At 45.9% G+C, this 14,977-nt stretch overlaps 1 protein-coding gene across 1 annotated transcript in view; it reads right to left on the bottom strand.

The window, feature by feature from the left end:
* LOC126150946 (odorant receptor 13a-like) overlaps positions 1-14,005 on the bottom strand; it is a 199,007-nt gene extending 185,002 nt beyond the window's left edge. Inside the window, exon 1 of the mRNA XM_049915909.1 lies at positions 13,703-14,005. Coding sequence (XP_049771866.1) covers positions 13,703-14,005 — 303 coding nt within the window. The remainder of the gene's footprint in view (positions 1-13,702) is intronic.
* Between the last annotated feature and the right edge of the window lie 972 nt (positions 14,006-14,977).

The raw sequence follows: 14,977 nt of genomic DNA, 5'->3' as shown, positions 1-14,977 counted from the left end.
GCGATGGAGCTCCGTATGCCACGGCAAACTGGCTGACACTGACGGCGGCGGTGCACAAATGCTGCGCAGCTAGCGCCATTCGACGGCCAACACCGCGGTTCGTGGTGTGTCCGCTGTGCCGTGCGTGTGATCATTGCTTGTACAGCCCTCTCGCAGTGTCCGGAGCAAGTATGGTGGGTCTGACACACCGGTGTCAATGTGTTCTTTTTTCCATTTCCAGGAGTGTATTATTGGATATTTGTGGTAAGGACTATGGGACCAAACTGCTGAGGTCATTGGTCCCTAGGCTTACGCACTACTTAATGTAACCTAAAGCAACTTATGCTACGGACAACATTCACACCCATACCCGAGGGAGGACTCGAACCTCCGACGGGGGCAGCCGCGCGAATCGAGACAAGGCGCCCTAGACCGCACGGCTACCTCGCGCGGCAACTACTATTGAATTGGCTTACTAATAAATACAAGTAAATTATTTCTTTTTAAAAAAATCTATGTATTTATTTATTCATTTTCTATGTAATTTAAGCTTTCCAGTACACTCTTCGTAAAAAAAGAAGTGCTTGGGGTCTGGGTGAGCACACGCATCGTTAGGCAGCCCACATTGTACCAATAGGCGCTTCCAGGAAGCAGCAGGAATAGGCAGACAACATCACGTTGGTTAGTTTATGCTGACTCAGCTGGAAGATTATTGCGGTACCACGTTCGCAGTCGTTGTAACACTTGCAGAAGTGTTGGATTATAAGTACCATGAATGTATACATCGTATTAGTCAGCAGTTCACGATTTCACATACGTACATGTGTGAATTACATCTGACTCACATAAAGCGCGTGGTACAGGTAGATGAGTGCTGCACGTGCAGCGAAAATCATGAACGTCAGCTCTGCCTAGATTTACATGAACTCAGCCGTCTGGCTACCTCGGTACATGTGCACATGAACCCGGCAATCAGCCTGCTTGTATATAACTAATTGGCACTGAACAGTTCCTCTTCCTTCCAGTCTGATCAGCCATGATGCGTTCTGCACAAGATGATGACAAAGGCGCCGGAAAGCGCACTTATTTGTCGGACGCTGAAAACTTGGTTCCAAGCATAAGGTCACTACTTTTCAATGATGAGACAGTCACATGTCTCGTGAATGATTTGCTGAAGGCGAACATAAGAATTTCTTTCTGTATATGCACGTAATTTTTTCATGTTCATATGTAATTCTTACGTGTTCCTTTGTTGCTTTGTTTTCGCTGTAGGTGAACGCACTGATTTCACAACAAGCGTCTACGACACCCTTCCCCACCCGTCGTAATTCATGGGGTTTCGGTCAGATTATGGATTACCAGATAATGCCATTGAAAGTGAGCCAACGCCATTTTCCACTCAGAGCTCGTGGAGCATCGATGATATTATGGATGAGATACCACTAGTAATGACGCCATTTTCTTCTAGTCACAGCTCGTGGGGGATGACACGACACTGAAGGGCAGTTAGTTGAGTAATGGTATTACTTCTTCTTCGAGCAGTAATAATAATAACAATCTTTTTATACCTACATACAGATCTTTTTTCTAGATAAAGATGATACTGTTGTTACAAGAGAAGTAGTAACCGAGCTAAACCGAAAAAAATCTTAGGATATCCACACTTATTATGATTATTGAGCAATATGGGTGGTTGAAAGCACTAGTTATTGGTAAACCTCAACATATGTATCAGAAATTAATTATTATTTGTGGATGTACATGTCTTTTGCTTGTGTCTGTGTGCGATAATAATTAGTTTCACTTCTTCTTCTGTTGCAGAAAGAGTATTAGAAGCTTCTACGAGTGGGTTCACAACACTGCTGCCAGACATTTCATTGATGCGGCCATCGACATCCGCGTCACCTCAGCCTAGTGGTGGCAAAGCAGTACGATCAATGGCTGCGACATCAGATCTGTGGCCATCAGGCCACCGCTCCCAGCCTAATGGTAGCAGAGCAGTGCTTTCACAGATATCATCTTACATTCACGCATTGATAATGTTGATGATGAATTTCGAGATCTGTCTAACTTCCTTCCTTTCTGTCAAGTAGTCTTGAAAAGGGAGTTTTCTCTGAGCTTATGCACGCCCCTAAGGAAGGCAGCAATGATGTTGCAGGTTTGAGCATAGTCTTTTGCTGGAAGGATGGTAAGATGTTGCAGGGTATGTGAATTGCAGAACGGTACGGAACTTTCACCAAAAGTGCCATACTGAAATATTTTTCCAGTATGAAGGCGAGAGGCTCTGCTAAGGCTCTCAGTTGCATGCTCCACCTTGATGTGCACACATACCTTTTTGATCCAGTTAACAGCTCAATCCTCTTCCAGGTGATATTGCCGCTAAAATGGTATGCATTAAGTCCAGAATCTAGATGAGTGGAATGAATACAGCTTCATCTGGTCCGTTCTGGCTTGCAATAGAAATTACACAAAATATACATGTTGTTCAGATACATATGAAACACCCAATGTCTATGGGCATCATAACGTGAAAGGTATCGCATTTCTCGTCACTATCCCAGACCTACCAAAATTCCAGAGGTAGAACCTGACTTATATGTTGTTTACAGTCTGCATGTAAGTGAAAAAAAAAAGCAAGCCATGAGATGTGACTAATACGATTTATACATTAATGGTACTCATAAGTAGTTGCACCCCTTCAGTTTCCCCGAGCAGCTGCTCAGCATACTAAACTTATAGGTCTAGTGTTATTCTCCAAAAGCAATACTACTTCTGGATGAAAAACATGCCCAAATGTCGAAAAATAAGGGACAAGTCACTTTTGCGGCAGATGGCTCCACTCTTCTACTAAGTATGAGCATTTGGAAGGGCATTTAATTGAGTATTTGAACCAGGAACTGGTCCTTGTGGAAATTCTCACTGAGGATAAAAAGTTCTTAAAGTGCAAAATGCCTACCACCAGGAACGATTTTCCTTTGTTCTATACACTGACTTTGGGTGTTTACTATAACATATGGCACATTGTGAAGGTGATCCCAATGCCTCTCGTAACACTTTCACAGAATGCAGCATATCAGGTTGTATGCTCATTTGATTCCAGTTGCAACAAATTTTATTTCCATATTGGGGATGATCCTGCGAGATAGTTGCACTCTGGGTTCGAAAATCTTGAATCGGATGTTGATTGCCTTCATAGTAGAAACATCCCAATGGACAACTCGCAGGAGAATGATGCCTTATACCAGCAAGCAGTTAAGTGTCATATTTGTGACCTGCCTTTGGACAGAAAAGCGTAGAATCGACGTGGAGATCACTGTCATCCAACAATGGAGTTCCACAGTGCAGCTCACAATGCTTGCAACCTGAAATACAACTGTCTGGACACATACCCATCTTCTTCCATAACTTGAATAGGTATGATGCTCACTTTCTGGTTGAGCACTTTGGTGCTTTTGGGCTGGAGAATGATAAGGTCAATGTTATACCTGATAATCTAGAAAAATATATTTCATCCTTCCAATGAATGACGCTAAGAATACCACTGCACTCGATACCATTTATGCAGACACCTTTTCAGAAAACTGCTGAGATAACGCATCAGGAGAATATCCGTATCACTTGAGCGGCATTTCCTGATGATGCAATGCTCCAGATTGTACCACAGAACAGGGTATTTCCATATGAATATCTTGGCTCGATGGCTCTCCATCCATGAATCCACATCGGCCAATATAAACACATTCACCAGCAAACTCACAGCACTGCCATAATGGGTGTAGTGTATAGGCATGTTGTGAATATTTGGAAGGAATTCAACATCTCTGATATAGAGGTTTGTGCTAAACTGTATGTGGAGACAGCTATGCACTTGCTCATGGACGTTTTCGACAAATTCTCTAGTGTATGCCTGGAGACATGCACTCTGGATCCAGTCTTCATTACAGTGAGATGGGGATTTTGTGGAACACAGTGTTGAAAAAGATATGTATCAACCTCAAACTGTTGACTGATGTTGATGTGTTGCTTTTTTCAAACGCAGGATTTGTGGGGGACTTCGCCATTATGTCCACAGGTACATTAAGGCGAAGAGCCTGCATTTTAGTGAGGAGGAGTACTGGCCGTCTGACGATTTGAGTCTTGTAATGACTCTCTATGGGCAGGCATGAAAAAATCTCTGTTGTTTGGAAGATTCTGATGGCTGTCCAAATATGAAATCGTCCAACTCAAGGATGAGTTCTTCAATGTGCTGTTGATGCTGGTAGAAGATATTCTTGGGGGCAGACCTAGAATATCTCACCAATTTGCATGACACATACAGTGACCTGCCATAGTGTCTGGAGCTCTTAGTCCCGAAATTTTTTTTTCTTCCCCAAGCTGCTGACAATGTTGGGGAATAAGAAGAGATACTTTATACACTATAGAAACCTCCAGTAGTGTCTCAGGTTGGGGATGCAACTTCTTAACATCACCTCTGCCATTTCTTTTAAGCAGCGTCCCTGGGTGAACAAGCATACTGATTTATACACTCAACAGAGAGGTCTTGTGACATGCGATTTTGAAAAAGGTTTTTATAAATTAATGAGCAATTCAGTTTTCAGTAAAATCGTGGATAATGCTAGAAAAAGTCACGATATTCATTTAGTTTACCATTGGGGTGGGTTTTATGGTGCAAGAGATTACATCACCAGGCCAAGTTTTAAGCAGACCACAGTCTTCAATGTCAGACTAGTGGCTATGGCTACGGTTTCAGTGGGGTTCACGAAACCTTTCTATATCGGTAAATGTGTTTTTCACCTCTCCAAACTCCAGGTGTACCGATTCCATTACAAGTTTGTAAAACCAAATTTTGCTGATGCCGATTGGCTGGTTGGTTGGTCTGGAATATATAGGGACCAAACTACAGGGTCATCACTCCCTTTTCCCTGACGCAAACAAGGCTCAAGGTAAAAGAACAGCCAAATTTAATTTGGGAAGGTAAAAGGGGATAAAAGGAATGGGGAACCACACCGAAAGAAACGAAAGAGAAAGATGGAAAACGCACACCACAAGGAAAAGCAGAGGAAGGTATCAAAACTATAGAGCAGATGGTTTGGGGTGGCTGACTACAAGAATAAAAGATGGTGAGCCAGCCACTCTGCAACACACTAAAATATCCAGCCCAAAATGACGAGATGAACAACAAGGCAAAAAAAAAGCAAAGAAAGGATGACAGAGAGTTAAACCAGAGGGAGGGTGGAGACCTCAGAGAGAAGACCAGACGCCCACCCTTAGATGGTATGATAAAAACCCTCATCTCGAATAAAACATAAAACTAAATCTGCTGTTGAGGCATTGTCGCCTAACACCACAGGTAGGGTGTTGGGAAGAAAACTGGGCAGTACAAGAGGTGGAAGACAGTCGTTGGGGAGACACAGTGACACCGACGTGGGTCCTCACGATGGAGGAGGTGACCATGTGTTAGCCACGTATGGTTGATGTGAAACTGGAAAAGGGCAACGGATTCCCTGTGAGTGGCTCGCATGGATGACCGCCACACATTTATTACCTCCTTGATAACACGGAGTTTATTTGGTGTACTGAAGGTGCACCATTCAGCAACCAAATCGCAAAAGCTTTGCAGTGGAAGACCAATCGCAAATCGGTCTCCAGTAGGCCAATCTGCAGAGTAGGTTTACTGGTACCCTGTTTGGCCAGGCAGTGAGAAAGTTCATTTCCCGGTATCCTGACATGTCCTGGGGTCCAAATGAAGGTCAATGAACGTCCACTGCTCTCGAGGGCATAGAGAGACTCATGGATGGTCATTACCAAAGGATGTCGAGGGAGTCACTGGTCGAAAGCTTGTAGGCTGCTTAAGGAGCCACTACAGATGATAAAGGACTCACCGGTGCAGGACTGGATATGCTGAAAGGCGCGATAAATGGCTACCAACTGTGCATTGAAAACAGTGCAGCCATCCAGCAAGGAGTGCTGTTCAGTACGTCCAACGTGAGCATAAGCGAAGCCAACAAGACTCTCGACGATTCATTCATTGGTGTAGACTGCGTCCTGGAACTCGCTGAGAAGAGATAGAAATTGCCTGCGAAGGGTCTCATGTGGAACGGAGCCTTTTGGGCCTTGCGATAGGTCCAGCCGAAGCCGTGGCCGAATATGGACCATGAAGGTGTATGGGAGTGGACACACACCAAAGGTGGTTGAGGGAAAGCGTCGAGTTTACTGAGAAGCGACTGGACATGGAGTGACCACCATCAAACGTTCATTTCTGAGGAAGAGGATGTGGAACAAAAATGGAAAAAATTCAGAAACATCGTCCAGTACGCCTTAGATAAGTTCGTACCGACTAAGGTCCAAAGCGAGGGGAAAGATCCACCGTGGTATAACAATCATGTACGAAAGGTACTACGGAAAGAAAGAAAGCTTCATCATAGGTTTAAGAGTAGTCGAATCATAGCTGATAAGGAAAAGCTGAACGAAGCGAAAAAGAGCGTAAAGAGAGCAATGAGAGAAGCATTCAACGAATTCAAACATAAAACATTGGCAAACAATCTAAACAAGAACCCTAAAAAGTTTTGGTCATATGTAAAATCGGTAAGCGGATCTAAATCCCCTATTCAGTCACTCGTTGACCACGATGGCACCGAAACAGAGGACGACCGAAGAAAGGCAGAAATACTGAATTCAGTGTTCCGAAACTGTTTCACTGCGGAAAATCGTAACACGGTCCCTGACTTCAGCCGTCGCACGGACGCCAAAATGGAAAATATTGAAATAAACGATATCGGAATTGAAAAACAACTGCTATCACTTAGTAGCGGAAAAGCATCCGGACCAGACGAGATACCCTTAAGATTCTACAGTGATTATGCTAAAGAACTTGCCCCCTTTCTATCAGCAATTTATCGTAGATCGCTGGAAGAACGTAAAGTACCTAGCGACTGGAAGAAAGCGCAGGTCGTTCCCATTTTCAAGAAGGGTCATAAATCAGATGCGAATAATTATAGGCCTATTTCGCTTACGTCAATCTGTTGTAGAATAATGGAACATGTTTTGTGTTCTCGTATAATGACGTTCTTAGATAATACAAATCTCCTTCATCATAACCAACATGGATTCCGCAAACAGAGATCATGTGAAACTCAGCTCGCCCTATTTGCCCAAGAAATTCACAGTGCCGTAGACACTGGCGAGCAGATTGATGCCGTATTCCTGGACTTCAGGAAGGCATTTGATACGGTTCCGCACTTACGTTTAGTGAAAAAAATACGAGCTTACGGAATATCGGACCAGGTTTGTGATTGGATTCAGGATTTCCTAGAAGAAAGAACACAACATGTCATTCTTAACGGTTCAAAATCTGCAGATGTAGAGGTAATTTCGGGAGTACCGCAAGGAAGCGTGATAGGACCTTTATTGTTTACAATATACATAAATGACTTAGTTGACAACATCGGTAGCTCCGTGAGGCTATTTGCAGATGACACGGTTGTCTACAAGAAAGTAGCAACATCAGAAGACTCGTACGTACTCCAGGAAGACCTGCAGAGGATTAATGCATGGTGCGACAGCTGGCAGCTTTCCCTAAACGTAGATAAATGTAATATAATGCGCATACATAGGGGCAGAAATCCATTCCAGTACGATTATGCCATAGGTGGTAAATCATTGGAAGCGGTAACGACCGTAAAATACTTAGGAGTTACTATCCGGAGCGATCTGAAGTGGAATGATCACATAAAACAAATAGTGGGAAAAGCAGGCGCCAGGTTGAGATTCATAGGAAGAATTCTAAGAAAATGTGACTCATCGACGAAAGAAGTAGCTTACAAAACGCTTGTTCGTCCGATTCTTGAGTATTGCTCATCAGTATGTGACCCTTACCAGGTTGGATTAATAGAAGAGATAGACATGATCCAGCGAAAAGCAGCGCGATTCGTCATGGGGACATTTAGTCAGCGCGAGAGCGTTACGGAGATGCTGAACAAGCTCCAGTGGCGGACACTTCAAGAAAGGCGTTACGCAATACGGAGAGGTTTATTATCGAAATTACGAGAGAGCACATTCCGGGAAGAGATGGGCAACATATTACTACCGCCCACATATATCTCGCGTAATGATCACAACGAAAAGATCCGAGAAATTAGAGCAAATACGGAGACTTACAAGCAGTCGTTCTTCCCACGCACAATTCGTGAATGGAACAGGGAAGGGGGGATCAGATAGTGGTACAATAAGTACCCTCCGCCACACACCGTAAGGTGGCTCGCGGAGTATAGATGTAGATGTAGATGTAGATGTAGATGGACGGTGAGGGGATTCCCAGTGCTGGCCAGCCGTTGCGGGAGATGGATCGCCGTGTTAGGAAAAAGGAGATGGTAAGTTGGATGGTGAGGTGAACTACGAATACGGGCGGTATAATTTGCAAGCAATAGTTGCCATCGGAGCCACAATGGAGGAACGCCTGCTGTTTGCGGGACTCATTCAGAAGGCTCCTGTCTAGAGTAGAACTCAACAGTGGTGGATCGTGTCCAGCAGACGCAGTGAGGAGGGCGATGCTAAACCATCCACCAGGCTCCCACAGTCAATATGGGACTGTACAAGGGCTTTGTACATCTGCAGCAGTGTAGGACGATCAGCACCCCAGTCAGTGTAGCTCAGGCATCGAATAATATTAAGGTGCATCCAGCACTTGTCTTTAAGCTGACGAAGATGGGGAAGCCAAGTTAAGCAGGCATCTGATACTAGTCCCCAAAAGCGGTAAGTCTCCACTACATGTAGTAGTTGGTCATCGAGGTAAAGTCCTGGATGAGGATGGACAGTACAACGACAACAGAAGTGCATGACGCAAGTTTTGGCGGCCGAACAGAAAGCCGTGAGTGAGGACCTCCAACTGCACCTTCCGTATAGCTCCCTGCAGCCGGCGTTCAGCCACGATAGAAGAGAAGCAGAAGGAAATCCAAAAATCGTCAGCATATAGGAGGGAAGAAACTTACGACCCTACGGCTAATGCGAGGCCATTAACGACAATTACAAAGAGTGGGACACTCAGGACAGAGCCCTGCGGGACCCCTTTCTCTTGTATATGGGGTGCACTGTGTGGAAAGCACTGACGCGAACTCTGAAAGTGTGGAGCAACGAAAAGTTCGAAAAGGAAACAGCAAGAAGGCATTCAAAATCATTGTAACGAAGCACGAAACACTATCACATAACCGCATGGACAAATTATGAAATCTTAATTGAGTCTGAGGGTATGTAAATATTTCGTTACACATGTATAGATAACAATGATCACACCATGAAAATGTGTACGTTTTCTTTCTTCTTTTTTTTTTATTTTGGATAATGGTGTCCACAGATTCGACTGACATGCAGATGAAAGTAAGGCCGTAAATATGAGAGAACGCTTCATGGGACTATAATAACCTATGGAAAGGTCGTACGACTGATTAGAAAGGGACGATGCATGAGATGAGAGGAGCAAAGAGAGAAAGACGCATAGTAAATAGTGCAAATGATACGATCAAGGTTCCCTACTCTTGTACTTGACTAGATTAACGATAATTGACATAGTTCAAGGCATGAATTGCACAACTGTTTTAGGCATGAATTGCACGACATGATGCATGTACGTAAATGTAAGTCACTGCGTCACCAAAAAAGAAAATGATGGTGCATGGTTACTAACAAGCCAAATAAGACAATCTCTAACTCCGCAACAGTCACATGTATGGTAAGTTAATATTGTGTAAGTGCTAAAACAAGACCATGGCTTAACTTCGAGGACTGCCACTCGCTAGTTAGCAGCTTCAAATTGTGCTGATAAACTCAGGAATTTATCGCAACTTTGACATTCGTTTCATAGTCAGTCATCTCTGTGCATAATTGAGGAAACTACTTGAATGTGATTTGCAGAGTATCCATGTAGATTTAGATGTAGAAGTGATTACCCTCACCAAATGATGTATTGCTGTGCCGAAAATTAGCGTCTATTAACTCCGTTGCGCACTGTTTAATTAGTGTCGTTCCTGAGGAGAGACATATAAACAGGTAACTAACTAGCACCGCTTCTCACTCACCTCAATAGTGATGGGGGTTCACAATCGCAACAGGGACGAGAGCAAATGAAATCAACGTATCTGCAATTGCCAATTAGCCAAGCAAGTCAATGTATCTCCAAAGTTAATAAAATATATGAAAAAATAGAAGTATTGATATTGGTAACAGGTAAAATCGTCGATATTCTCGAATTTTGGTATGACTGAGCAACATACATGTATAAATAAGTTTATACGGAATCCTTGGAACGTTAGTGCTAATCGCACTTACCTGGCTTTTTACCGTACTTAAAACTAGATGGTGGGACACCCAAGAATTGAAGATGCTCACCTCTGTGAGAAGTACAGGGTTATTCAGAAGTACCTCCAACATTTCAGAAGACGACTGTTAGAAAATTATAAGATAGAGAAATACGACACTCAGTGGAAAGAGCGCCTGTCCAAGTTTCGATTCCTAATAAGCACCATCGCATGGTTGCAGTACAGAACTGGCATGTCACATCATCTAGACACATTATTCACTTCATGTTATTGCGTCGGATTAGAAAACACCAGCGTCCTGCAGATAGGCTAGGAGTAACCAGATTTAGAAAGTGGGTTGCTGTCACGCCTTCCCAGGCTATTAGCGTCAGTGACTTTAAAGGGCTGGACATACATACTGGCGTTTGCCGCATCACAAATGGTGCCGATTCTGAGTACCTGCAGTGTCAGTTAGAAAGTTGGAGAGATGCCGTATCCATCGTCATTCTTCTCTACGTCCTTTAGTTTTCGCGCAGTAATCCCCTGAAACCCTGGAGATACTCATGAACAAATGTGAGCAGGGTGTGGCAGAGAATTGTCCCTAACTTTAAGTTGGTACTGCGAATGGCGCAATGGAAGTGGGGCACGGGCTCCAAGATCACAAGATCACAATGGCAGTGGACGTTTACGTTGGTACCCCTGTTAGTTGCAAACATGGCTTGGTCGAACGAAGAAAGTGCTTTTGCTATCGAAATCTGTTTCCCCTGGACCCTGTTTATACACTCCTGGAAATTGAAATAAGAACACCGTGAATTCATTGTCCCAGCAATTTCGCAGCAATGCAGGCTGCTATTCTCCCATGGAGACGATCGTAGAGATGCTGGATGTAGTCCTGTGGAACGGCTTGCCATGCCATTTCCACCTGGCGCCTCTGTTGGACCAGCGTTCGTGCTGGACGTGCAGACCGCGTGAGACGACGCTTCATCTAGTCCCAAACATGCTCAATGGGGGACAGATCCGGAGATCTTGCTGGCCAGGGTAGTTGACTTACACCTTCTAGAGCACGTTGGGTGGCACGGGATACATGCGGACGTGCATTGTCCTGTTGGAACAGCAAGTTCCCTTGCCGGTCTAGGAATGGTAGAACGATGGGTTCGATGACGGTTTGGATGTACCGTGCACTATTCAGTGTCCCCTCGACGATCACCAGTGGTGTACGGCCAGTGTAGGAGATCGCTCCCCACACCATGATGCCGGGTGTTGGCCCTGTGTGCCTCGGTCGTATGCAGTCCTGATTGTGGCGCTCACCTGCACGGCGCCAAACACGCATACGACCATCATTGGCACCAAGGCAGAAGCGACTCTCATCGCTGAAGACGACACGTCTCCATTCGTCCCTCCATTCACGCCTGTCGCGACACCACTGGAGGCGGGCTGCACGATGTTGGGGCGTGAGCGGAAGACGGCCTAACGGTGTGCGGGACCGTAGCCCAGCTTCATGGAGACGGTTGCGAATGGTCCTCGCCGATACCCCAGGAGCAACAGTGTCCCTAATTTGCTGGGAAGTGGCGGTGCGGTCCCCTACGGCACTGCGTAGGATCCTACGGTCTTGGCGTGCATCCGTGCGTCGCTGCGGTCCGGTCCCAGGTCGACGGGCACGTGCACCTTCCGCCGACCACTGGCGACAACATCGATGTACTGTGGAGACCTCACGCCCCACGTGTTGAGCAATTCGGCGGTACGTCCACCCGGCCTCCCGCATGCTCACTATACGCCCTCGCTCAAAGTCCGTCAACTGCACATACGGTTCACGTCCACGCTGTCGCGGCATGCTACCAGTGTTAAAGACTGCGATGGAGCTCCGTATGCCACGGCAAACTGGCTGACACTGACGGCGGCGGTGCACAAATGCTGCGCAGCTAGCGCCATTCGACGGCCAACACCGCAGTTCCTGGTGTGTCCGCTGTGCCGTGCTTGTGATCATTGCTTGTACAGCCCTCTCGCAGTGTCCGGAGCAAGTATGGTGGGTCTGACACACCGGTGTCAATGTGTTCTTTTTTCCATTTCCAGGAGTGTAGTTGCAGTACATAGATCTATCCACACTCGATATCAAATCCCCAATCAAAACAATGTTTCCGATCGTACATAGATTGTGTTATGAGCGGAAAACTTTCTTCGATGTGGCAGTGTTATGATAACGAGAGCTGGAGCACAGAGGGCCGTTACAACTCCTGAGAACAGTGAGCGTGTAATGTCGATGTTGCGGTCCCCTAAAAATTTTGCTCACGAGCATGGCTCGTCGCTTGCACTGTGTAGCCGTATTCTGCCTCGGTTTCTCCTCGAATATCTTCAATTTCATCCGCATAAAATGGGTATCGCTAAAGAAGTGTCACAACGGGACCGGCAAAATCGATAACAAGTCTGTGAAAATTTGATGGGAAACGTTCCTCAAGACGCACACATTTTGTTTCAATATCCGTTAACGGAGTTGTGTGAATCCTGAGGACTTTCGTGAGATATCTCTTCACAGTGTTAAGGTCTCAGTTCGGAGTGCAAAATGGCTCTGAGCACTATGGAACTTAACTTCTGAGCTCATCAGTCCCCTAGAACTTAGAACTACTTAAAACTAACTAACCGAAGGATATCACACACATCCATGCCCGAGGCAGGAGTCGAACCTGCCACCGTAGCGGTCGCGCGGTTCCAGACTGAAGTGCCTAGAACCGCCGGGCCACCCCGGCCGGCCTTCGGTGTGCAGTTAGTGCTGAAGAAATCACTTTTTTTTTCTTTCTCTTTTTCTCTTTTTTAAAGGAGAACAACCATGCTGTTACCGTTAATAGTGAACGATATGTGAACACTATCCAAAACCTTTTTCGAGCACAACTGCACAAAAGCACACGACACTCCATTTGTTTCAGGAGGATAGTCCCACGGCCCCCATTGCTTGACAATCGACGAATGTTTTGAGGGAAATCGTTGCCTTCGTTTGATCTCGCGGTACGGCGACATTCCATGGTCTGCACGCTCGCCTGATTTAAGACCGTACAGCTTCCTCCTTTGGAGTTATCTCGAAGCTGACGTTTATAAACACCACGCAAGGACCCTAGGAGCCTTGCAGGATGCTATATGCCTTGAAATATATTCCACAACAGATGCTGCATAGAGCGCTGCGGAACCTTAGAAACTGGCTGCAGCCGTCCATTGACAGTGACGGGTGTCACGATTTGATGTTCAAAACTTAATAAAATTAGCCTTCCAACTCTATTGACGTAATAAATAAACGTCTTCTGATTTGTAGTTTATCTTTTATTAACTTTTATTCTCTGCCCCACATCGTATGTGTCCCAATTTACCCATGTGCTCAGATGGTTCATCAAGAGTGGACGGTAACACTACCCCTTTATTTGAAAGGAAGGAAAGAGCCGCTTTCGAACCTGCGAGACGTTGCTGGCGAACTTGTCGCGGAGCGCCATGTAGAGCGTGACGCGGAAGACGCCGCCGAAGATGAGGCTGGCCAAGGGCACGGCGCTGGCGATGGCCGCCATGTCGCCCCAGCTGGCGTACAGGTGTGCCAACTGCGCGGCGTTGTGCGCGGCCAGGGCGGCCCAGAGCAGCGGCGCGAGCCAGCGCCGGCCGCCGCCCAGCGGCTGCAGGCCCACGGCGCACAGCAGGCCCACGTTCAGCTGCAGGTAGCGGCGCGGCTGCGAGGCGTCGCCCGCCCACCAGCGCGGCACCATCTCGCAGCCGACGAGAACCTGTCGAAAGGAACTGGAAGCTGGACACAAGCACAACAAGGCCAGTGGGTTTCAGTCAGAATGAGTTACGTAATCCTGATACATTCGGGTCAGTAAATGACGCAAAAAAATCGCAGCACCAAGAAAGAGTTGTGCAATGCAAACGAAAGTTTTTAGTATTGTTCCTAAATCTGAAAGATGAAGTATCGCAATATTTCACACTAGTCGCATAAGAGTGGCCCTAGTAGCGCCAATATGAGTATGCAAATCAGATTGGTTTCAAATTCAAGCTGTAACCATCGTTAGCGTTAGTTATCTTTGGAACAAGACGTGGTAAGGTGATGTGATTACGTAGGCTTTTTCCGGCGTAATAAGTCTTGAAAGTCTCTTTGGATTTGCTGCTGGATCCTAAAATCAACTTGACTCGATATTTCGGCGATCTAACTGGTCGCCATCTTCAGGAAATGCTGCTTCTGCTGATGAGTCTCGCTGAGAACTGACGGCAGGCAGCAAATCGACGTCCTATATAGGCCACCGTTCAGTACACGGCGCATGCGCCACCCATCACGGTTGCTGCCCTCCAAGACAGGGAGGTGACGCCGACCTTAGTGGAACACTGGTGGAGTTTGGACCATCTCCAGAGGTGTATGAAGAGGAACATAGCTCGATGGCCTTTCTTCCTTATGCTGGAGGCTTATCGTTTAAGATAGGACGAATTTTAAGGAATTTTAACATTAAGAGTGTGTTCCGTCCACCTTCTAAGGTTAGGGCACTGCTTGGCTCTGTGAAAGATGATTTGGGGCTTAGGAAACTCGGTGTGTACAAAATTCCGTGTCAATGTGGGAAAGCTTACATTGGCCATTTGATTCGCACAGTGCATGACAGGTGTGTGAAACATTGCTGTCATATGAGGCTACAACAGCTGGAAAAATCGGCAGTAGCAGAACACTGCTTAAATGAGGGACAGAGTATGAA

The sequence above is a fragment of the Schistocerca cancellata genome, chromosome 2, assembly GCF_023864275.1.
Source record: "Schistocerca cancellata isolate TAMUIC-IGC-003103 chromosome 2, iqSchCanc2.1, whole genome shotgun sequence".
Taxonomy (NCBI): Eukaryota; Metazoa; Arthropoda; class Insecta; order Orthoptera; family Acrididae; genus Schistocerca; species Schistocerca cancellata.
The sequence above is the reverse complement of the archived record's forward strand: the minus strand, read 5'-3'. Positions and strand labels throughout refer to the sequence as shown.